Below are 25,305 nucleotides of genomic sequence, written 5' to 3'. Positions count from 1 at the left end.
ATCTTCTAGAATCTAGAAGCACAACAGACGTGAAGGAGAGTATATAAAACAGATTGCTCTGTCACAGGGCCCAGAGTGTCATTAAATAGAACATAGTTACACAACTTGTAATATAAGTTACGACAGTAAAAACCTATTTCATGATTCCGTGACATTTGTGAGGAAAAGGGTCGATTGATACATTGTTAATGTGAATGCATGGCTACAATGTTGTTACTTTGCAGCGATCTTATTCAGGTCAGGATGATAAAAGCACTCTACTGGACATACATCATGTAGAGACCTGGACAAAGCAACTTAAAGCCTGCGTTGCTTTGCACAGATTGACTTTTTTTGTTCATGGGAAAGATGAGAAATTATCCTAACCCTTTTCACACAGAATACGTTTTCACATATCACAGGAGGAGAAGCACAGTTGTAAATAAAAGGCTGTGGAACTTTTGCATCAAGCTTTTGGAAAGTCACACCTTCAAATAATATTAATCATAAAGTGGCAATGTGGTAGCATAATATGTCCTGTTCAAACATGTCCTCACTTGCCACGTGTGTTAACAAGCTTAATGGAACATTTTAGAACACATTTGTGATTTCTTTACAGGGTTGTATCAGATCATTTTTATTGTTTGGTAGGAATATTTAGACTTACCTCCATTGTGTAGGTTCCGTCTCCCCAATGTGGGACCAATTAAGTTCCAACACCATCATTGTTTAAGACTGATTTGTCACCTGTTTATCTGTAAATACTTTAAATCACATAGTAATACAATTGAATGTCTATTTGTCCATTAAAGACAATGGTCGCTTTGTTACATATTGGTTGCTGGTCATTCTAATTAGGCCCACTTACTTGCAGAGTGTCTGCGGTGTTGTTAGCTTACCTGTGCTGAGCCTGTGCTTGATATCAGTAACATACATTCAATGTGCCCTCTTTCAACCATTTCTCATGTGTAAACGAGCTTGTTGAATTGCATTCACATGTTATCTACAAGTATGTTCACTGTTACAAGCAGTTACTATGCCTTGGCCTGCTAATATCAGTTGGATACAAACACCATAGGCACGGATCTTTATTGTAAGTTGCTGCCTACTTTGATAAAGGAGTGGTTGCTTCAGCTGTCGAAGGGATAATTGAGTGTGGATAGTTGGCACCATAGTGGTATCACGGTTCCACCTTGTGGCAAAGTTGTGCATATAGTAAATCAAAATCCGATCGCGTGACAAGACTTAATCCAGTCCTCCATTTTCCTAAGTGTAATAGTCTTGTAATCAGTACACCAGGTCTGAGATTCGTCATTTTGATCCTATGCTGCACGAAGCACACACACACACACACCAGTCTGAGACAAAAATGGAAGTGAGGAAAGCAAGCAGACGACTAAAATCAATATGGGAACGCACACACAGGCTTGTCTCATGTTTCATCCTCATCTCATCTGATTCAAGGGCAACGTTTTAGCCCAAACACAGGAGACGTGAGGCTGTCTGTTTTATGTGTATCCGGGCCTTTAGACACGCACTGTGTGACTGCAAGGTTACCGGTTTGAACGCAGCTCGGGAGCATCGGTGTGTTGTCTGAATCCTCCGGTTTCTCCGAACTGAACTCTGTTCGCACACTCTGTGACACTTGTGCTTTAAAAGTTGTTTCATGCATACGTGTCAAAAAACAATGTGCTCGGACGCCACTTGCAGTTATATTTGTTTTTATTGGATTGATATCCACTCCATGAAAGCCTGCTCCACACCCGTTTAACAAACGACGTTGTAATCCATTGTCGTCAACAACACCTCATAGTGCTCCATTAACAGAGGAAAGGTACAAATAAGCAGCGGCCAGCAGAAACACCAAGGATCCATCTTTACACTGTGAATTGGAGACATTAACCTTCACATTGTGGCAAATCTAGTTTAAAAATGTATATTTTTAATAGTGCTGGGCAAGTTAACGCGTCATTATCGCATTAACGCGTTCATTAATTAACGCCGCCAATTATATTATCGCGCATAAACGCAGTTTTTTTTGTTTTTATTGTTAAGCAGAAATTTTTAACACAAGAACCGGGCAGCGAGCACTGAACAGCTGTGTCGCTGTGATCGTCTCGTTACACGATCAAACGTGACAATATCAAAATACATATTGTCTTGTTTTTAAATGAACATATAAGCACGTGAGCACAAACTGCTCTTAACTGCAACTCTTTATTAGCATAACTTCCTCATACAGGTTACTGTCACGCTACAGACCCCCTACAGCACAGGTGTCAAACTCAAGGCCCGCGGGCCGAATCCGGCCCGCCTCGTCATTTTATGTGGCCCGCGAATCCGCCAGCAAAAAAAAAGAAAACCTTTGGAAAAATAATTAAAAGTTAGACTTTAAAATAAAAGTATCCCCATGGTCAAAATTATGAGATAGCATGTTGTCTGTGTACCAACATTAAAACTATCACAACAGGTAGACAGGAGAGGCAACAGCCCGAAAAGCGGTTTTCCAACGATTGAAAAAGCTCTTGGATGTAGCTGCCATGCACAGGACGACGACAGGGAGGAACATTAGTGATGCAGAGAGGTGAACAAACAGCTTTGAACAAAGTTAATGTCATAACTTGTTTGATATTTTTCTTTGTTATTTTCTTTAACAGTTTGATCTTTGATAGAGTCATGTGGGTTTCTTAACCCTCAATTAAAATGATTTATGTTATAATAACAGAAATGTGTTTAAATATCATTTTTCATTTATATAACTGAATGTACAATATTTTTACACTTGAATAAACAATAATCAAATGCAGAGAGTTATTTAACAATATGTCAGGGAGAAGTTAGTTATACAGTCTTACAGTTACAACCGGCACTTTGAGGGCGACTGTGATGCTGATGTGGCCCAGAGTGAAAATGAGTTTGACACCCCTGCCCTACAGGTTCCCTTGCTTCACCTACATTCCCCTGGGTCCTAAGCCCCTCCATGTACAGCTTCTTATCACCCTCTATGTACCAACATACATTTATAACAAATACCACACATATTACGGTAATCAGTGTTGCATATGTGTCTGACCAAATACCAAAAAAAGCTAAAAATAAATTATTCATTTAAATTATTTTTTTAGAGTTTTTAAAGTGTTTTGTTTGTAATATGTATAATAAGCATCATTTAGTTATCGCTACTGAGAATTTAACAAACATTAAAAAAAGAAGAAAAAAACATGACGTAGATTTCAAATTGCATTTGTTACACATGAAAGTAAAGTTGTGAACACCGGCTGAATATCTATTGTCAGAATCATTATAACTGTATTTTAACGGCTACTGTGTAAAGGGAATACTACTGTTAAAAATAACCTTATTTGTTTAAAGTGTTTGCAAACCAAATGTTATTGCACTTTTGTTCATATAGCAGTAGCCTACTTTTAAAATAAAAGTGCGCAATACACTTCTTTTGAATTCATTATTGAACTTTGCGCATAACAATGCGATTAATCGCAAAAAAAGCATGCGATTAAAAATTTGAATCGTTGCCCAGCACTAATTTTGAACTTTACAGTTTTTCTCGATTGCTAAGACACATTTCTTGAAACGGTCGCCCATTCTCTCAAAACTGTAAACACAAAACCTCATCTTCAAGCACTATTTACAAAACCTCTGAATCCTCTTGCAAAATGAAACTTTCGCCTCAAAACAGTTTTACCTGTGCTCAAAATCAAACACTGCTCTCAAATCACAAACAAAGTGATCAAAATAATATACACTATCAAGCAGTCAGTAAACAATACACCAATAAATAGAAAGCACATTGTTCAAAACATATAGTTCTCAGGGAGAAGTCGATTTTTAATCTCAAAACAAATTTCATATGAACGAAAACATGTTCTATTACAGTCGCTCAAAATTGATCAGAAATGACTACTGTGCTTTGCTCTTTGCAATTTATTTTGTTCTTCCTCCTCCTTGTACCCCTATTTTTACAGTGCTGTACCCTGCATCTCACAAACGTGTCCTTTGTCTCTGTGATACTGTAATTCTTGTTCTTTGTTGATATGAACCTGCAACCAGTCAACATCTATTGAGCAGTCAGTACTGTTACTGTAACAAATAGAAAGCACGATGTTCAAGGCCATACAATTTGTTTATTGTACATTATACAGCCTACAATGCACTGTAGGCCTACTACAGTATACAATACTACAGTGAAAGGGACAAAAATCAAAGGAGTCAACATATGATCAATGTGCTTCCTCTTGTCTTTGGGCTGGGTCAGGCCAGAACACTGCGTCGACATCACCTTCAACCACCTGTTTGCTCTCTAAACAGGCTTATATTGGTTGTGTCACATCATTTGATACAAGTGAAATCAATTTTGAGTGATTGTGTTTAATCAATGACATGTGTTCTCTATTTGTATTTGATTGTTGCCACTTGTGTTTACCAGTGTGGATGACATGTGCATGAGAGTGCAGAATGTGTTTTGAGACTGAGAATGTGTTTAGAGTTTTGCTGAAAAGTCTAAGTGAGATCTGCAAATTGTGTTTCACCATGTGACATAGTTTAAGGTATTGACAACAGACTGCACAATTAGCTAAATGAGTTCAGGCAACTGAGAACTTTGTTCAGCCAATGGGTTTTAGTGTTTTAGCAATTGAGAAAAACTGTAATATACATTTATACAAATTCAGACTGATAGGTGTTTGTTGAGTCGGTTCAGGGCGTCTTCTACAATGTCCAGCTCATGCCGGATGTCTTTCAGCATGCTATTGATGCTGTTGGTGTCCTTCAGGACATCCACACTCTGGGTGTAGGGGTCGTAGCGTACTGTGAATGGCCGCCAAATGGTCTTAGCAAACTCCCTGCAGACACACAAAAAGTCAGTTACATCAATAGCCCAGTTCAACCTGAAACATTGTAGCTACAAAATCATTCAACCAAAGCTTTGTGTGTGGTCATTTAAAAACAATTCATAAACATGATCTCAAAAAGAACAGTGAAATTCCAGGATCCATCACCAAAGTGTAAAAGACTTTAGGACTTTAACATACTCAGAGGTTTAACTGACTTGAATATATATACACAAACAACAACACTGTGAGTTACCGCCTTGGGAAAAACATTTTTACAGCTAAGCCATGGTCCAGATGCTTGGGTATGCAAATTGTCACCGCATGGAGAACAAAAACTAATTTTGTTGTAGATGCTGCTGGTGAAGAACGTTTTGGGGAATGCACTCATTTGTGTGACCTGACCTTGCTAACACATTCCATGTCTGTGCACCAAGTATGGAACTAGAGCCAGGAGGTGATAAACTTAGCTTAGCATAAAGACTGAAAGCAGGGAAAAAAAGGCTAGCCTGGCTCATCCAACTCTACGAAGGACAGCAAATGATGAAACTTTTATCTGATAATGTTACTACAGTGCTGGTGTAATGACAGAAGTGACCCTTTGCCAAGCTACCATCGAGCCCACACTGTCACTAACTGCACTCCCTGCATAAATATATGATAAAAAGTGAAAGCAGCATGTACAGTCAGTATACCTTCACTAGCTAGTGACCAGCTACAAGTCCACATAACCAGCCTGAAAATAAAGCAAATCTGAAATTGCATGAGAGTCTATGGAGCGGTCCTTGGTCCTTGGTCGGAGCTGGCCAATGATGCGCTATGATTGGCCAGTCTGCGTTCGAGGGCGGGACTCAACGAAGGGTGAGTTGGTTGGATTAGCCGCTAACTGCTAACACACAGTGATGTTGTAAAATCTCAAAATCAGGGAGTTGACCAGAGCTACATTATTAAGGGAGGAGGCTTCTACTGACCTCATTTTGTTCTTGGCGTCCTCAAAACTCTCAGAAACAAAGTACACGTCCTGAAACGTAGTTATCATGCACTCCTGATTACAGGTCACCACGGGGTCAAAGGGAAGGATATGGGCCTTGTCAGACAAAGCATGCTGAAAGAAAACAGAGACGTTGTGTGGTCACATTCACATTCCGAGAGAATGCCCCTCATGACCTAGTTGGTCAAGTAACACGGTTTGGGCTGACTGCATGTCAATACAATTATAGAATTAAAGTAACCTGGATTGCCACATAGGAGAAATGTGTTTTGTTTTTTTATTCTCATAAGTGGTAGTGAAAGCTAGATAAGAATTTCCTCTGAAAACCTTTTGCTGAATATGAGCTGATGCTACAGAAATGTGATTGGTTTAGGTCAGTATTGATTTATTCATTTAAATCACGAAACAAATTCAGATGTACAATTAATGTCGCTATATCAACAATCAACGGGTTTGCGGTAAACAAAGGAACTGTCATGGGAAAATGAAATGTTTCTCGGCCCAGGAGATACGATCCAAAATCTCAAGGCATTTATAAATGTCAACATTGTCACCAAACTTACATTACAGTCATTTAGCAGACGCTTTTATCCAAAGCGACTTAATTCAGAGTCTATCACATTTCTACACCATAGGCACAGCTACAGGAGCAATTTTGGTGTTAAGTGTCTTGCTCAAGGACACATCGACATGCAACTAGCAGAGCCGGAGCCGGGGTTTGAACCCCGAACCTGCTATCCACTTAGCCAAATATTTAATTCATGATATATGTAGGAAAACCTGAGTAGGACCAATTGGCAGCTACTCATACAGAAGTTCACAGTGTAAGCAACAAGTGCAGCAGATGCACATGCACTGTGTAAAGCTAGACAGCAGCTCGCGTGTTACCTTGAGTTCACTGATGGAGGACAGGAGTCCGGCTCCATAGGCACTTAGCCTGCCATCCTGCTTACATAGGCCAAACTCCACTGTGAAGAAATAACACTAGAACAAAACGGGTTTTCATTTGTACACCATCCTTTTCAAACACAGCATGAGAATGTAAGTAATATATGTCACTAACTGAGTTAGGTGTGTGAGTTTGTGCCTATGGTAGGGATGTTATTGTCTTTATCAATACTGCGTTGTCTCGGTTCTTTTTCAGGTGTATTGATAAAGGACTCACTTCATCAATACACCTGAACCTTTGGTTTTATTGCATTTACAGTACAAGTGTATTGTGCACAGTGTTTGTGTGTGTGTGTGTGTAGTTGGAGGACCTCAGCTCCAACACAGAGAGCAGAGGAGATAAATTACACCAAAACGTTAAGAAGTGCTGATAAAGAACAGACAATGTCACACTACTGTCTTAAATAATTAAGAACCGGGGCCTGTTTAATACCGTGTTTTGGTACCCATCCCATTACACAGTTCTATATCATTATAGCAAATTATAATTGACAAAGTTCATATCGACACCAAAAAGAAAAAAGTGTAATGACAAAATACCCATCGACCTCTTTAGTTTTAGTCTCCTCGTTGGTTCCTTTTGGTTGTGTGTTCCTTAAGCTTAAGCTTTGTTAAAACTCGCACGAGGCACCGTGGTGCGAGCCCCCACAGAGCTACCTCCTGTTTCTAAAGCAACTAATAACTAATTAGCTGTCTTCGGAAAGTCCTCGTGTTGATAGTGCTTTTATCAAATAATTATTCGTGTCAGTCCTGTCTGAAAAAGCCCTGAGCGGGTTTCCAAATATTCAGAGGTGCGCGACCAAGTGCAGTAACAACATCGCTCGATGTGCAAGCTGTGATGACGTCGTCATTAGGGGTCGTTGGCATGCCGCACTTTTTCCGTCCTCAAATCCTTTGTTGTCCATGTAGATGCGCAGAACGTACGCCCCAAAGCGCTCTCCTATTATTCAGGGTGTGACAGCTGCACACCGAAACAACAATAGTTAAAACGTTGTCATGTGACGAGAAACAACCAACCACAGCTGGCAAATATCTTTTCTTTCTTCCATAAATATCAGTCTGAGATGTTTTTAGACGAGAGGACCCTTAGCCTAGATCAGGGATTCCCAAAGTGGGGTGCGCGCACCCCTGGGGGTGCGCGAGCTGCCTCTAGGGGGTGCGCGAGAGGAAAAGTGTAATGGCGGTCTGATGGTGTAATAATATTAAATATTTAAAAAAAATGTAATTTTAATTTAAAAACTGTCAGGTGGGACATCTGAAGCTATCAGTCGTAAAAGAGGAGAGGGACAGAGAGAGAGAGAGGAATCGGAGGCGAGGGGAACGGAGAGGTGCAGCACAGACAAATCGGGAGCACATCGGCCCATCGCGGAGTCAAGGTGAAAAAAGAGGAAACGAGAGTGAGCATCAGACTGGGAAAAAAAGAGGAAATATGATGAAAAGTATGTGTGTCTGGGCTTCACTTGGATTGGCAACGCAGATTCCCCAAAGCCACAGTGCGTGGTGTGCAGTGAGGTTCTGGCTAACAGTCTGAAGCTCTTATTTACGTCGCCACCTGAACACCAAGCATGCCAGTGCAAGTCAAAAGCCCCTTACATTGTTTATATCGAAATTGGAGGAGTTACAAAACAGCCAAAAACAACTGGAGTCTCATTCATGTGTTGGTCTATAAATGACGCACTACGGGCTTCATATCTGGTTACAGAATAGCGAGAAAGGGGCTACCGCACACAATCGCCGAAGACGTGAGCTCGCCAGCTGCCAGAGAGATGGTGGAATGTATGATTGGGGAGAAAGAAGCAAAAAAGTTGTGCATGATCCCGGTGTCCAACAACACTGTGTCGCCGCATCGATGCTTTGTCCGAAGACATCCTGGCTACATTAGTCGCTCATTAATTGTAAATTAAATGTGATAATCTGCCTCTGAGCCTGTGTCCTCACATCCGTATTGCTCTTTAAAAGTGACGCCTTGTGTCACTGAAAGTTATTGAAACTTTGTTGCAGTGTTTCAGGGCGTTTTCACACCTTCAGTTCGTTTGCTTTGTTGCAGTTGCCTTTGTTCGGTTTGTGTTCACACTGCAACATTTAACAGCGGACTAAATCTTGTAAACAAATGCCACGCGCGAGCAAACTGTTCTCTCATTGGTCCGATTCTTATGCGGCTATGAAGGCTTAAAAGGCTCTGTTGCTTCTTTTTTTTTTTTTTTTATTAAGGGGGGGGGGGGGGTGCGCGAACCCAGTCGGGATGTAGAAGGGGGTGCGCGGCCTAAAAAGTTTGGGAACCGCTGGCCTAGATGAATGTAAGGTTATGTAAGGTCACCAAAAGCGACCTGAGTAAATGTGTGAGTGATGTGTGTGTGTTTGTGTGTGTGTGTGTGTATTTTCTCACTGTGGCCAGTTTCTGCACAGCATCATCTGAAGCTCCCAGCGATGCTAAACCAATTTCTTGAGAGAACTGGGCGAAGCTGGGCTCAGCGAGCAGAGGAACGTGACCCAGCAGCTCATGGCATGTGTCTCTACATCCAAACATGAGAAGGCAAATGCAGGTATTGCTTCACTGAAGCGCTTAAAAAAACAACAGTAGTATGAAGTGAATGCCTTTTGTGCGTACACGCGTGTACTCACGGTTCAGGTGTGTACAAAGGATTGGAGCTGTGGCGGACATACTGAGTGCAGTGGAACACTCTGAAGGCCAGGCCCGCTAGGAAGTCCCTGGGGGAGAGGTACCCAGCTACTGGCCGGATGATGAAGCCTGAGTGCTCTACACACACACACACACACACACACACACACACTGCATGTTAGTTTCTTTGGTAGAGAGAAGTTCCGTTGAAAACTGTCGACAGCGAAGTCTATAAATTACCAAGATAACCAGGATCAATTGGCCCTTAATCAAGAACCATGAACAGATTTACACTTAAGTGACACATACAAGTGATTTAAAGGTCGTATTGATAACATTATTACGTCGACGAATAATAATAGGCGATGTAACCTCACTATGGTGAGAAACTTTAGTCTTTTCCTTGGAAAAGTTTGGCAGAAAATAATGTACTTTTTAAGATTGTAAATAAAATAAACAACTATAAGGCACGGTAGAAGTAAATAAAATAAACAACTATAAGGCACGGTAGAAAAAAAGATCATGATATTCATGTTTTGTCTTTCAATCTTTCTATCTCTTGAAGATTTTGAGAAGCTGGCATCTTCTTGTCATTAGAAAAAACTGCTGTGTAAGCACTCGGCCCTGGCGAATGCTGAAACACACTTGTCCACAGCTTTGACCACACTGAAATGCGACCCACCTGATCGGAAAGAGATCGGACATAAGAAGAGTCTGTAAAAGGCTGGATAAACATTTGTAATTTCGCATAAATTCCATACAATAAAAGTCTGTCGTCACTTTCTGTCGTCTTCATCCCTGCGGTATTAGTAAACCTGTTTTATTGAAGAACAGTCACTAACAGTATAGTCCCTATAAAATCCCTAAAAAGCTTTTAATTTGAAGGAGCAAAATTGGGAAATGTTGAGTTTTTATCAGCCATAAACAGGGCTCAGCTGGGCTCCAGCCCCAGTTTCTTGATTTGGCGGGAGGACGATGTGAGACCTGTGTTTGATAAATTGTCCGGATTGTTCCCACATGCTGTCCACACCTCACTCAGCTTTTGAACTCCATGCGAGCCAGACCACCTCGGCGCGTTTGTCTGACCGAGCGAACAGACTTGACGGTCGATGTGTTCATCGGGCGTGATCGGGTCGCATTGAAGAGACAAGTGTGACCTCGGGATTCAAACAGTTTACCCCTGAGGAAGTGCGAGACGTCCTCCAGCTGGGGGATGTTGTCTTCGCTGTAGTTGCAGTGTTTGATCAGCAGGGGGAGGTTCTTCAGGTGCTCCTTGCAGGCGTGGCTCGGGTACAGCTTGTTGAGCTCCCTGAACACCACTCCCCAGGTACGCACCTCCTCTGTTGTGAAGTCGATACGAAGAATAGGATCGCCACTGACCAAACACGAAGAGGTAGTTAGCTTATTGACGTCATAAAATAGAACTTTGAGAGATGGAACATAAAGATGGGAGAAACAATGTGAATTAATTAACACCGTCATTTTGTGGTACAGTATTAGCATATCTCGACAAGCATTACTGTATTTAACTCTTAACTTCGCAACAGTGCGTTTCTTTCATCTAGTTGGTCAGATTAACACCATTACTTCTTTATTAGTATTATTTTACCATTTTCCAACTGAGAAAACTGGCTCGATAATTCATTCCAGAATTATTTCCGATCATCGGTGACATAAAAAAGCAACTTCAAAACACATCTTCATCCTTCAAATGTAGTTTACAATCAGGGCACCGGAACCAGGGCAACCATTTAACCAGCGGCAGTGGTTGTGTGATGATGCATTTAACTGGTTCCCACTTGACTCTGAGGCATTTCCATCGGTTACTTTTTTTTAACGCACTTTTGTCAACAATTCTTCATATTATTCCATTTAGCTTCTTACACTTAGACACACTAAATTACCTTTCTTTGTTATTTCTTTCTGATTTCTAAAGAAATTGGGGGGGAAAGCCTTTTCAAAAATTACACATACTATATTTACCCAAATATGTGTGACATCATTATATTTCTTGTCAGTATCACCTCTAGACTGGACTATTGTAATTCTGTGTATGCTGGAATCGGCAAAAATCTTTTATCACGCCTTCAGTTGGTGCAGAACTCTGCAGCAAGACTTTTAACTGGTGAACACATTTCACCGATCTTAAAATCTCTTCATTGGCTACCAGTCGAGTACAGAATTGGACTTGGTCCGATCTGCTGCAGCCCTATACCTCGCTCACCTCGCTCACTAAGGTCTCTCGACCAACAGCTTTTAGAACGAAAATGACAACCCGGGCCGACCGGTCTTTCTCTGTTGCTGCCCGTAAGCTCTGGAACAACCTTCCCCTTCATATTAGGTTGTCATCCACCTTACCAATGTTTAAAAGCCGTTTAAAAACCTATTTGTTTTCCCTGGCCTATCACCTTTGATCTTAACTTGGCACTTTTGTGTGATTTGTGTTAGTTTGTTTTGCTTTTACTTTTAGTAATCCAATCTTTTCGAATGTATGACTGCTTATCTATGTGCAGCACTTTGGGCAACCTTTGTTGTGTGTTACAATGTGCTGTATACAATCAATTGTGTACATCAAAGCAAAACGAAACAATTTGCATCAGTCAAAGAAACAGTGGAACTCACAATTTGTAGCTCATAGCCAAATCAGCAAAATACTTTCTTCTTTTAAGGTACATGCTGTCTTTAAATCCCTGGGAAAAAAAGAAAGAAAGAAAGAAAAGACAGACTCACAATGTCAGTTTTCACAATTCCCCTCATTATAAAAGTAAAGAATGAATCAGAGCTGCTCTGTAACTGTGTAAGCTGTGTATGTCTTTACCGGATGGTCGGCATCTAGTTCAGAGCCATACATCAAAACCCTGTTTGCAGACTGATCCAAATCAGAGATCTTCTTAGGGAACCAGGGCACTTCAGCCATAACTGTAAGACAATTCAGGTTCAGTTCAATTAGAGGTCTGCTTGCATCTCATTACATTAATGTCTGCACTTGTTGACAGGCCTTGGTTATGGTATTTACTGATATTTAAGCATGGAAAGATACATTCTCTTATTGTCAATCATGTGGGCCTACTTTCATCAGGTAGAGTGGAGTTCTCAAATGGAGTAATCTCAACAACATCGGTGTGTGTCCTTAACAGCTGAGTCAGCTCCTTGAGCTGTTCATTGTCAGTGTCGCAATCCACAAAGATCTCAAAGTCTGAATTCCTCCGCTGGGACTTGTGGGACTCGATATGAACGAGGTTGATGTGTTGTTCCTGCACACACATAACATGCAAGATGAACAGAACATGTGGAATAAGCTTACGTGCATGATCAGACTCATCCAGGTTAGATCACTACAACAAACAAAGATTAAACAATTTGAATTTAAAGATAACAGCATGCGTTTTTAAAAAGCTTTCAAAATAAAACACCCACCTGAAAAAGCCGAAGTGCCCTGACGAGACCACCGACTTCATTTTTCAGTGAGAATATGATGGCTGCAACTCCTTTCGCAGAGCTGGTGGGCCTTCCAGTGGAGATGCTCCTGTTGTCCTGCTTCTCACCAAATTCCCTGAATGCAACCTCGAAGGAAATAAGACATATGCATCAGTGATTTTCCTACAGTCTGAAAAAACCCCACATATTCTTCAAAGCTCACTGAGATCAGATCACTCAGCAGCAAGACTGTAAACGTATGCTAGCATGGGTTCGCAAAGAGTCAGTGAGTTTCCGGAGATTTTCCAAGGTGAGTGTGGGGACTGCCCATTGTTCCGAAAATACACAAACAGAAGCACATGGCAAATGATTATGCAGAATGAGGACATTGGAATGATATACGTTAGGTTCCGGGTACAAATATCAGGGTATGCCTACCAGAGGCAGAGTAGGGCGGGTCATGCCTTCGCCATGGTTGGAGGAAAACAAATATTGCCACTGCAACAGCCTTTTGCGTAATAATTAGCCATGCGCTGTTATGTGTTGCAGGGAGAGTTTGTGTTTTTGTGGCATTGGGCCTTCCGAACAAAGGTTTGTTAACTTTGAGATAACAGGCTGTAGGATAAATGGACTTTCCGATAACTTTCCGAATAATGGCATGGCACCAGTTAAGCTGGGGAATTCTGCTCAAATATGAAAATCCTACGCTGTTGTCCGGTTTGGATGTTCGTAACATCTTGGTCGCCTTAAAAATGTCTTGTTCAGTGTTCGGTTGAAGTCTTGTGTCACTTCTCTTTCAAAACAACAAGATGGCAACGACCAAAAAGCAAGACTTTCGGGTCAGATGTTCCTACCAGCCGAAAGCGTAAATTACATTCAAAACATGCAAATCACCAAAACTGACTGGACGTCAAAAGCCAAGATGCCCAAACTCAAGGCATCAAAACGTTCGTTAACAAACCTATAGTTGTCTTCACGGTGACTACATCCGCTTCTCATATACGGTCTGTGACAACTTCTTGATTGGCTTTGTTGCAAGTTGTAGTGAAATGAATCAACACAGAAAAAAAATGGCTGAAATGATCCCTTAAAGTCCAACTGAATTTAAAGGTGCAATCAGAGAAATAATATAGCAGCCAACAACTAAGTGCTATTTAAAGCGTAGGGCCACTCTTTAAGTGTCAGTGTGTCCCACTGGTTAGGTCACGGCTGCCTCTGCACTGCTCCCATGCTGCGGTCACAGCTGTTAACGCCACCCCGACCCGTATACATTGACTTTAAGTATTTCAATTACATATAAAATTTTCATTTAATTGTATTACATAAGTTCAATGTAAAGGGTCACATTAAACACTGTTTTTCTATCACGTTGAGTCAGTCTGATTAAATTGACTAATCCTAATGTGATTTTATTAAATAAAATGAATGCAAACTTTTACATAAACCTTATTAGTATTAATTCAAGTATTTGTAATAAATCACTAAATGCATACAAGAACAGTTCTGAAGGCTTTATTGCCGGATACATTCAAATTTATAAAATGCACTATGACATGGGTAGACCAACAACTGAAAATGCAAAATGCAAATGTTTAAAATGCACTATCACATGGTGTTGGGAAAAATCTAAATAACTAATTATTGTGAATTAATAATTAGTGAATGTTACACATTTAACATAGGCTCATGTCCTGTGTAAGTGTTTAGAGCTGTGTGCTCAAATGGTTTCATGTGAACTTTCTGTAACACCAGTCTCAGCAAATGTTTAGGCTATTAAGAAGCAGTTGACGGTCGAAAGAACAATTCAAGCTGTTTACGCTACATAAGCCATAATAAATGTGGAGAGGCGTCAAAACTTACGCCTGGCTGATTTGCAACCATGACTTCCTGATTACGAGAAAGTGACCTTTGTACTAGAACTAATTGTGCAAGTGATGTTCCCGACTTTGTGATAACTACACTGCGTGAACGCAGTGTTTGTGTTTTCCTTAGTGACAAATGCCTTATCATAAATGACCCTGTGCCAATGTGTTTACAAGTATACCAGAGGCTCTGAGTCAGAACTCCGAGCGGTTTTGATGTACATTCTGTATGTGAATCAACCCTGTCTCCTTCTTGCAAGAATAAATGTCCTGTGATTAATGATTTTTACATCGGCTCGAGTGAACAACTGAAAATACAAATGTTTAAAATGCAACACCGTAAACTTTTGGAAACATGTATAACACAAACTAGTCACACGTGGCTTCATTACAGTCTTTAACAGTTGAACAAAATGTCAATGTCCAACAGGCCAACATGTGGCTAGCTCTGTCCTCGTGCGCTCAATGAAGCATCTTCATTTTAAGTGCTTGGACCTTTGGGGACAGTTTCTTGCCATCGAAGTTCATCAACACTTTCTGGAAGAACTCAAATCAGGCCAAAAAGCATGGCACATCCAAAGGCAATGCTTCTCAGATTGCTTAGCAGCTCCACACCCTCGATCACCACTCCAACATCCTCTGGCTCCTCCTCTTCATCAGCATCTTCTTTGCGAATCACGTAAAGCCCCACGGTGGTCTGTGCAATCTCTCTTTCAGAGCATTGCTGTCCTCATTGAGGTAGACTCTCAGACTTCTAAGGACACAGTCCCTCTCGAGTTCAATGTCCTCACCATTTTAACAGAAGGGAAACACTATTCGACAGCAGAATACACCGGCAACATGAAGGAGATGAAATTACAGTAGAGGTGGGGAAGAGGCTCACGGCGCACGTTGCCTTTGTTTACAAGTGTTTTTTGCAGGCGAGACATTTTTCTATCAGCCTATGGCAAGCCATTTTTATATTTATTAGCTAGACTGGATATGCATTGCAGATACCCGCAATAAGATTCTTCCTAGTCAAAAAGAACATTTCCGATATCCACAACGCCATTCTTCCTATAGTGTTAGGACCGGCTCGGGAGTCGCAACATATAGGAGGGGCGCAACACCAAGTTAGGTTAAAAACAACCACTGCCAGTTCATTTACAGGACACAAGTAAACTATAATGTGCAAATCCCACTGCAGACCAGGGTCTGGTGTCAGGCAGATGAGAGAGAGTGAGGGCGGAGTGTTGGGATCTAAAGGAGCGTGTTTGGGTTATCAGCATTTAAGAAACTGAATTCTTGACATCAATAGAATTATTGATGTATGTAACAATTATTAATGATTATTAATATAAAACGGGGCACCACCCTGCGAACAGGGACCAATAACCAAACGATAAAACTAAGTCTCATAATTAGTAGTCACTCATGTCAATAGTCTGCGTATGACTATACATTCAGTGACAGTGAAGGGTTTTAAGTTCGAGCACAGGCTACTACATACAGTCTTATCAAATACATATGCACAAGTAATCACAGACGACTGCTCCTGAAAGTATAACAGAGTTTATTAAATCAAAATAATAAATGATCAAATCAATTAATATTGCAACCAACAAACGTTATCATACAATTTTATATGCCTAAACTAAAGAATGAATAAAATGGATGAGGGTGTATGTCTGTGTGTGTAGGTGTATGTGTGTGTGTGGGTCTGTGGGTGAACAGGAAGGAGAGTCTTACAGCTACTGCTAAAAACTACAAAGATGGCGGAGTCGAGTAACTCGGACAAAATGGCAGTTAGGCTGCTGTATGTAATCACGTGTGCCTGGGCAGCACGTGATGTGAGGCGCTCGTTTGAACGGGGTTTCTCCCGGGGCAGAGAGAAGAAAGAGAGAGCAAAGGTGGGGGTCATGAATCAAGCTTCTGCGTGCGGTCCGCGTTGTAGTGATAATGGGGGTCGCTGGCGTATCGTACACAACGTGCCGTTGTCGGTAGAACTGCCAGCAGTTATGTACGATAGCCGAGATTCCACACTTCACTCACAGAGCTGATTTAATGAGCAGAGAATACTACACGAAGTGTAGTAAAACAAATGAAAAGAAATCAAATAAATCCCAAGCAAACAGTCATAGTTGATACACAAATACAGCGGAGCTTCTCTCGTCCGCGAGGAGTTGCGCCATATCTCGATATCACGCGACAGTAACTTAAACACACAAAAACACGGGAATATCAACATATAAATGAATGGCCTGAATTAAACTTAAGTTAATTTAAGCTAAGCTATGCCCAGACGCCATGAATCTTACTTGTCGATGCTTCGTTGCAACGTTGAAGTGTTCGTGAGCAAAGTTGTCCTTTTTCTTCGAGAGGAAAGGGGGGGGGGTGCTTCTCAGCGCGGCGTTTGAGCTGGCGCTGTTTCGGTCCGTCGTGGCGCAGCTCGCTCTGGAGCAAACGCAGACGTGATCTATCCTCGCGGCAGGGAGGGTGATCTAACTTCGGCTGACGGCGTGGTCCGTGCGTCTTACCGGGAATCGTCGGTGAAGGAGGGAGGCGTTGTCGTCTTTCCTTCGCCGGAATGTGTGCACCAAAAGAAAAAGAAACAAAAAGCACTGAACTGATCGCTGAAGCAGATTCGTTATCGCGGGCTGTTTCTTCCAGCGAAATGGCTTGTCAGGGTTTGAGTAGGGGAGAAGGGCCGTTGCTTCCTCGTGGTCTCCGTCGTGCTGGAGGGGGGAGGAGAGGCCGATGTGTCTTCATGCGTCCAGGACGAAGGTCCGGGCGAAGAGAGCGTGGTGTGCTCCCTGTTCGACGGAGGTCGACGGGAAAAAGCGGAGAAGTGTGAACCTGCAGACAGTTTTGTAGAACAGGGGTTGAACCACAGGGGTCCTGGGTTCTCTTGGCTCTCGGCCAATGAGATTGCCGCGGTTACCATGGTTATTTGGGGGGGGGGGAATTCACACCTGAGTGTGAAATTCCTTTGCTCTCCTCAACTACAAATCAGGATGAAACCTTTGCTTGAAACAGTGAAGGCCTGATTCTCTTTGTCCACAGCACATGTTTAAGCCATATGGCCAGAGCCCAACAGGAGCAAGGAGGCGCTTATATAGGTAAACCACATCCTCATCCAGGTGCCCTCAATCACTCGTTAGGGAGCTGCACCTAGAAGTCAAAGACACAGAATACACACACACCCAAGCTCAAACATTCACAGCAGGACATAGAACCATACGTAACAATTTCCCCGGGCGCCTGTCATTGGCAGCCCACTGCTCCCTCTATACAGGGATGGGTCAAATACAGAGAAAAATTTCCCCCTAAAGGGATAAAGATAGTATAAATTCTATTCTATTCTATTCTAACACTCCCTTCCTTAAAATGACAGACATAAGGGTGTCATCCAAAACATACTGTTATAACAGAATAAACCCTCATACGCATGAGGATACCAACCTCCCAGTAAAAGTGGCATGAGTAGTACCACTCTCATCCTTAGGCAACACTGCTACCATACACTTGGCCAAAGGAGGGTCAGCCTTCTGGGCTGCTATCAGCTGTTCCTTGCCAAACCTCATCGGCAAGCACAGCAGCCTCCTCCACTTTAGTCACTCTTTGCTCACTCAGATAGGTGGCCACCACTTCAGGGACACAATTTCTAAATTCTTCCAGAATAATCAACTGCTGAAGTTCCTCCTTGGTTAGAACCTTTTGTGATGTGAACCACCTAGTGAAAATGATTTTAAGCATGTTTAAGCAATTCATCACATGTTATGTTACCCACCTAAATTGAAAGGTTGCCTAGACAAGATGTGAACTACTTTGTTCATTTTATTTGTATTTTCAGGCCACCTCAGTATAACGAGCCAGTGAGTGACGCAGTATAGCTGGTACCGAGCTCGAGCAGCAGGTGCCAGCCGGTTAAGATGTAGGTAGCCTGTGTTAGCAAATGACGCAGCCTGAGCGGCATTAGCCTAACCGGCGGTAGCAGAAGGGCGTTCCGTCTCGGGGCATAGTGAAACAAAGCCTAGAAAGCCTAGAATCAGACGTGGGTTGTGTGGAGGGAAAAGTCCTCCCCCAAGGAGCGTGGAGCAGCCAGCACACGTGGTACTGATAGCTTTTCAGTCACACGGCGCTAAAAACGTTACCGAAACTGGTTCACCGTCAGAAAGGATTTTAATCCTGCTGTTACAATTACAGTTATGCAATGGTGTACATTAATCTTTGAAATATTAAACAATGAACCCCCCCCTTGGAAAAAACTCTCCCCGTCCCAGGACAACACGTCTTCCCAGGACTTCTAAATAACAGGAGAGAAAAAAACTCTTGGCTATCCCCTCCCTTATATTCATTCGCGACTCCTCCCCTTTTATCTATCTCCATTTTTATTGGCTGCCTACGCTCACTCCTCAGTAAACGCCTGTCTCTGCATCTCGCTCTGCCTGCAACAAACACATTCAAATCCTGTCAGTTATGACTTACTCCCTTGTATAATCCTACAACACTTTATGTTTATCTTAATTATGCATTCCCAAAACCCTTATGATTATGACTAATTATGAACCTTAATTATGAATTATTAAACACTATTATATCTACTAATCACCCCTGTTTTGCTCAAATTTCTTACAATTCCCCCCTAACCCACAGTTCACTGTGAGTTAGTTACTCGAATGTAGTAAGTTACTCAAATGTACTTAAATGTTGTTAGTTTACACAAATATCGTTAGTTACTCAAATGTCCCTGGAGACCTCCCCCCTACTCAATCCAGGAAGAGGCTCCCTATCTATCTAAACAGAGGCAAACTATTCATGCATACAGATAACATTTCAAGTATTTCTGTTCAGTCCGTTTCAAAATTGAGTCCGTAAAAAGAAGACAAAGAAGAAAATTTAATCCGTAAAAAAGGGAAAAATTGAGTCCGTAAAAGGAAGACAAAAAAATTTAAAAAGGGAAAGATAGAATCCGTAACAGAGGAAAAGATCGACTGCGTTGAAAATCACTGCCTTCCATGTCTTGGGGCTGGCAGGATCAGGATACAGCCTGTAGGCTAGAGAACACATACTGAGAAGCCTTGACTGTTCTTTTACACCTGTCAAAATTACATTTCTTAATCTTTACACCCTAAAATCCCATTATAACCCATTAATTAAAAATAAAATCTCAAATTACTCATCCAGAACAATCAGTCTATTTCCCAAATTTCCAATATCTCACCGGATGTGTTAGAAGTCCATCTGGGCCTTTATCAGGTCCTTCAGGATCTCCGAGAGGATGGTCAGGAACCGCTTGTGAAGTTCCGCTATGGCACCGCTGGTGGCCTCATCTAGACTGTGGCCATCAGAAGCTCCAATTCTCCCTCATCCTCGACACATAACTGGTTGCCCTGGACTGGTGTCTGGCTCATCATTGAAGCAATAAACCCCTGTAGAAGTCCACGGATGCAAGGGAACCCACATCCACAGACGACTAGGAGGCCTACGACGACAACACACAGAGTAATTACGATTGACAAAATTGTATGTTTCCACTTGCCAAACATACTCTCCAACCAGTCGGTGAATGGATCAGCGGCACCAGAGTTCTCCGCTAGCTCTTGGCTGAGTGCTGTCAGTCCCTCCAGAGCCCTGGTCACCGATCCATCAGGAGCTGTGTTATTTGGAATGAAAGTACAGCAAGCAGTCCCAAACATCTGACAAACGCCACCTTTCTCTGCTAATATCATATCTAATGCCATTCTGTTCTGCAAGGTCATTAAACTAGTCTTCGCCAGCTGTGCATGCAGTCCTGATATGGCATCTCTGGTGAAGTTTACAAAACGCTGTTGGTTGTAGTAAATGTAGTTGATCCAATCGACATTTTTATTAATCGTTACCCACCAGAAAAATGCAGATTCAAAACCGGCAGCTATCTGATTTCTGGCTTTGAATTCATCCGGCACCCCCCTTGGCACTCCTATGCCATCTATGTATACTTGGTCATCGAAGGCTCCCTTCGGCCTACCAGCATCTCTTTTGGATCTTCTGTTAGCATGTGGGTGTGGAGAGATGAGTTCTTTATATGTTACATCATTGACAGGCAAGATATAGAATGGTAATATAAGTTGCACCAATGCACATCTGCCTGTCCAATCTTTAGGCAGGATTGGATATATGGTTCCTCCTCCACACCACCACCATAAATCAGCTCTGGGTGCGGTCTGTCTTAACACACTGTTATATAGATAGTCGCTAGCATTGTGACTGTTGCTACAATTTGCTTCAATAATACTGCCTACATTGGGCCCCATAGCTGTATCTGAGGCTATACAATCAAATGGACCCTCTGAAACCTTGAACAGAGGTGGGGTATTATATTCTACAGGTGGGTAATCCCAGTGCAGCCCCTGACAAGTGTGATGGAGGGGCAAAGTGTCATCAGTAAACAGAGTTAAAATACAACTAAATTCAGGGCTTAGGGGTCTAAATCTTGAAGGAACTGGTGTTGCTAGGGGTCTAGGCCCTGAACACACAATGCAATCTGTACTTCTCTGACTTGAAGCCGTATATTGTACCCACCGGAGCCATAAATTCCCATCTGCCATCGCAGTTTCCACCCCCGGTACCTCATTCTCTGCATCAGTCGTATGTCGAACCTGGTCATCCATGATCTTTTTGGCAGGCTTAACAATGACCCTAATAAGCCCTTGTGGAGCAGGACTATCAGTAGTTGCCTTTCCCTGTACTACGTAAAGTCCTCCGTCAGTCAGTTTTGGGTCTGTTAAGGTAAGTCTTAAAGGATTACATCTACCCACCCCTTTTCTACACATGTGATAAGAAGCTGGGGCATTTAACATCTTTAGTCGGTCTTTAAGACCTGGGTTGGGGTCTTTTCCTAAACCCCCGCCAGCTGTGTTCATCGTTGCCCATCCCCAATCTTCACAATCACAGTTATGATACGATAACAGCTTACCATACTTATTTGTGGCGGGCCCACACTCGTCAGTTATGATGCACAAGGTCTTGGACATCCAACCGTAGGTGTGTTCATACCTGGGACAGGAAACGACTTCACAGAAGTCGAACTGGACCGTTGATGTTGTACCTTCTTTGAACGTAAGAGTGAGAGTTACATTTTCATAGGTGAGTGTCGTCGGAGAAGCCTCTCTACGTGGTCTGAGATCGGTTTGATTAGTTACTGAAGCTAAATTTCGAATCCTGATGTAGTCATGCATGTGTTCTGGCTCCTGTCTGTGGTTAATTCCCCACACTAAGAGGGAAACTACTGAAATCAGGAAGAAAGCAATTACAGACTTCCATAACCTACTGAAGCTAGAGTCTCCCAATGGAAGGCCTCGCTTAAACTGTGGGGGAAACGTCATTGTCAGTACTGTCTAAACCCTCTTTTGAGGTGTCTTTAACTTCAAATTTTGCCTGTCTGATGTTCAATCCTGTCTCTGCGAGTGTCTCACTCGTTACCTTTGCTGCTGCACAGTGTGTGAGGTGGTGCCAAGTAGCTCCAGGTTTACCTTTCACCTTTACTGCATGTGAGGTTGCCAATACTACCTCCCATGGACCGGTCCACCTTGGTTCACTCCACTTGCGTTTGTGGACTTTTATCCACACCAGACTGCCTGGTGACACGACAGGAGGCGGCTTCCTTTCGTCAGCTGCTGCTTCTGCGTTTGTCACCTGAGAAAACAAAACTCGGCTCATGTTAGTTAGCGCTCTTGTGTATTCCTCAATTTCTAAAGTTAGCAAGTCTAGGCTAGGTCCATGACTACTGGTCCGTGGTGGGCCAGACATAGGCCTCCCTGTGAGTAGCTCATGTGGTGTTAAGTGTGTACTATTGTGTTCTGTATTTCTCATGGACATTAGTGCCAAAGGCAAGGCGTCTGGCCATTTGATAGATGTGGTGTGACAGATTTTAGCAATTTTCCTTTTTAAAGTTTGATTAGCTCTCTCCACTATTCCCTGAGATACTGGATGATAAACTGATCCAAACCTATGTTGGATTCCTAGACACTTTTCTACTGCTGCTAAGTGTACATTAGTAAAATGAGAGCCATTGTCTGAATGTATAACTCTCGGGAGACCATATCTCGGAACAAGTTCATTCCTGAGCCACTTTACCACTGTTGCACCATCTTCATTTCGGCAAGGTATTGCTTCAACCCATCGGGAAAACCGATCTATCATTACCAACATGTATCGCAACCCTCTCACTCTGTTGTCTGCTCCCATGTCTGTATAATCAATACAAATTTCCTGGAAAGGAGCTCGTGGTACAGGATAGCTCCCCATTGGGCACTTATACACTGGTTTGTTATTATACCCATTACAAGTTGCACAGTTTGTTACAAAGTTTTCTACCATCTCTTTAGAATATGGATGCCACCAATGTTTCTCCAACGCTGCACATGTTCGCTTTTTCGACTCGTGAGATGGACCATGTGCTTCAATCATTAGTAAGTGTACCAGCTCGGCAGGAGCAACCATTCGTCCATCATGGGACCTCCACAATCCTTCCCTGCAGGTTGCTCCATGAGCTAACCACTGTGAATGCTCATATGCACCAGCTTTTTTCTGCAACAAAACAAGGTCACTTTCATCGGGGGCTTGCTGTGGCTCGTTTACACTTATTACCAACATTTGTGTGTCATTACCAATGTACCCTCCAGCTCTCTTAGCTGCAAGGTCAGCTGCGTTGTTACCCCTTGCTTCTTGATCGTCCTCCCTCGAGTGACCCCTGCACTTTATCACAGAAATTTGTGCTGGCAGCATTACAGCATCCAATAGATTCTTCAGCGCCTCATGGTGTTTGACTGGGGCTCCTGAACTCGTCAAAAACCCTCTTCTCAGCCATTGCGGTCCATCCAAGTGTACTGCACCATGAGCGTATGCAGAATCCGTGTAGATGTTTACTCTTCTGTCCTTGGCCAAAGTAAGGGCTCGAGTTAGCCCTATCACTTCTGCCAGTTGAGCTGAAGCAGGTTGAGGAATGATTGCTGCTTCTGCCTCCACCAATGTTCCATCAGGTAGTTGCTCCACTACCGCGTATGAAGCCACATTACCTGTTGGTCCTCTGTAACAACAGCCGTCACAAAAGAGTGTCATCTCTGCATCTGGATCTTTTTCTCCTTCCAAGTCTGATCTTAACTTGGTCTCCTTTCCAGCCCTTTCTGCACAGTCGTGGGTGCCTTCATCATTTGGCAATCCAGTTGCCATATTTACTCCCTGTGAGGTGAAGGATAAGTGGGGCTGTGTCAATGTGTCTGATACCCTAGCTCCTCTTGTAGCTGTTAGAGTAAAGGCTTGAGTCTCTAGATAGGCGACTACACCATGCTGTGTGTGTATTTTCAATGGGTGGCACATAACTATATATGCTGTCTTTTGGACAGCCCTGACTATTGCTGCCAAATGTCTGGTGCAACCTACCTGTCCTAGCTCTATGGGGTCTAGTTTAGAACTATGGTAAGTCAAAACTGCTCTTCCCTCTCTCCTCATCTGATATAAGACTGCGTTTACTACCCCCTGCTTTTCCCCTATATCTAAATGGAAGTCAGATCCATAATCTGGGACTGCTAATGCGGCTGCCTGAGTCAGACACTGCTTGGTCTTGATGAATGCTTCCTCTCCTTCAATTGTCCAGATCAATTCTGCCTTCAGGTTTCGGTTACCCACTTTAGTCAGCATGTCACGCAGAGGCTGAGTGAGGTTGACATAGTCTGGCACATAGCTTCGGCTGTAACCAGTCAATCCCAGAAATCCAAGCATTTCTTGGACAATTTTGGGTTTGGGGTAGGTCAATGCCGCTGATTTCTGTTCAGGTGAAATCTTTTTCTTGTTTCCTGAGAGTACTCTTCCCAGGAATGTCACCTGTCTTCTCCCAATTTGAGTCTTCTGTTTTTTGATCTTGTAGCCGCGCTCTGCTACTCTCCTCAGCACAGCTCCAGTTGCTGCCAGGCAACTTTCTGCTGATGGCGCTGCCAACAGTAGATCGTCAACATACTGTATTAGGGTCACTCCTTCTGGCAGTTTCAAATTCTTCAAATCGTCTTTCAATGCTGCATTGAATATGCCGGGGCTGTCTTTGAACCCTTGAGGCATTCGGTTGTAAGTATATCTGTGTCCCTGAAATGTGAATGCAAACATCTCTTGACTGGCAGGATCAAGTGGCAGACAAAAGAATGCGTTTGCCAGATCCAGTACTGTGAAATACTGGTGTTGTGGGCTTATGTTCTGTAGTGCCACATATGGGTTGGGCACTGCAATTCCTTTCGTCTTTGTGGCTTGATTTACTTCTCTTAAATCATGTACCATCCTCCAACCTTTTCCTCCAGCTTTGGGAACTGGCAATATGGGCGTGTTCCAATGAGATTCTGCTGATCTCAACACTCCTGCTTCAAGCAGGCCATGAATGGTGGCTGTTATCCCTTCCACAGCTTCTTTGCGAAGACGATATTGTGGTTTCCACACCGATGGCTGTCCAGATTTCTTTTCTATGGTTACCAAATGGTGTGGAGTGCAGCCGACATCATAGTCGCCTTTTGCCCACAGATGTTCTGGCATTTCATTCAACAAGTCTTCTGCTGCGGGGTGGTCAGTCAACTCACGGCCGTGATGTCTTTCCAATTCCTGCCTCTCCGATACTCCATTCTCCCTGCTGCAATGTGC

At 42.7% G+C, this 25,305-nt stretch overlaps 1 protein-coding gene across 1 annotated transcript in view; it reads right to left on the bottom strand.

Moving 5' to 3' along the window:
* Window positions 1-4,101: 4,101 nt before the first annotated feature.
* Window positions 4,102-25,305, bottom strand: part of LOC306788297 (tryptophan 5-hydroxylase 1-like) — a 35,252-nt gene continuing 14,048 nt past the window's right edge. The window contains exons 3-12 of the mRNA XM_079283763.1: window positions 12,803-12,949; window positions 12,456-12,639; window positions 12,204-12,304; window positions 12,008-12,075; window positions 10,564-10,760; window positions 9,388-9,523; window positions 9,152-9,278; window positions 6,706-6,801; window positions 5,798-5,931; window positions 4,102-4,838 (exon numbers count right to left, since the gene is read on the bottom strand). Of these exons, the coding sequence (XP_079139889.1) occupies window positions 4,664-4,838; window positions 5,798-5,931; window positions 6,706-6,801; window positions 9,152-9,278; window positions 9,388-9,523; window positions 10,564-10,760; window positions 12,008-12,075; window positions 12,204-12,304; window positions 12,456-12,639; window positions 12,803-12,949 (1,365 nt within the window). The 3' untranslated portion in view covers window positions 4,102-4,663. The remainder of the gene's footprint in view (window positions 4,839-5,797; window positions 5,932-6,705; window positions 6,802-9,151; window positions 9,279-9,387; window positions 9,524-10,563; window positions 10,761-12,007; window positions 12,076-12,203; window positions 12,305-12,455; window positions 12,640-12,802; window positions 12,950-25,305) is intronic.

The sequence above is a fragment of the Melanostigma gelatinosum genome (genome assembly GCF_949748355.1).
Source record: "Melanostigma gelatinosum genome assembly, chromosome: 2".
Taxonomy (NCBI): domain Eukaryota; kingdom Metazoa; phylum Chordata; class Actinopteri; order Perciformes; family Zoarcidae; genus Melanostigma; species Melanostigma gelatinosum.
This window is presented reverse-complemented; position numbering and strand designations above follow the sequence as displayed.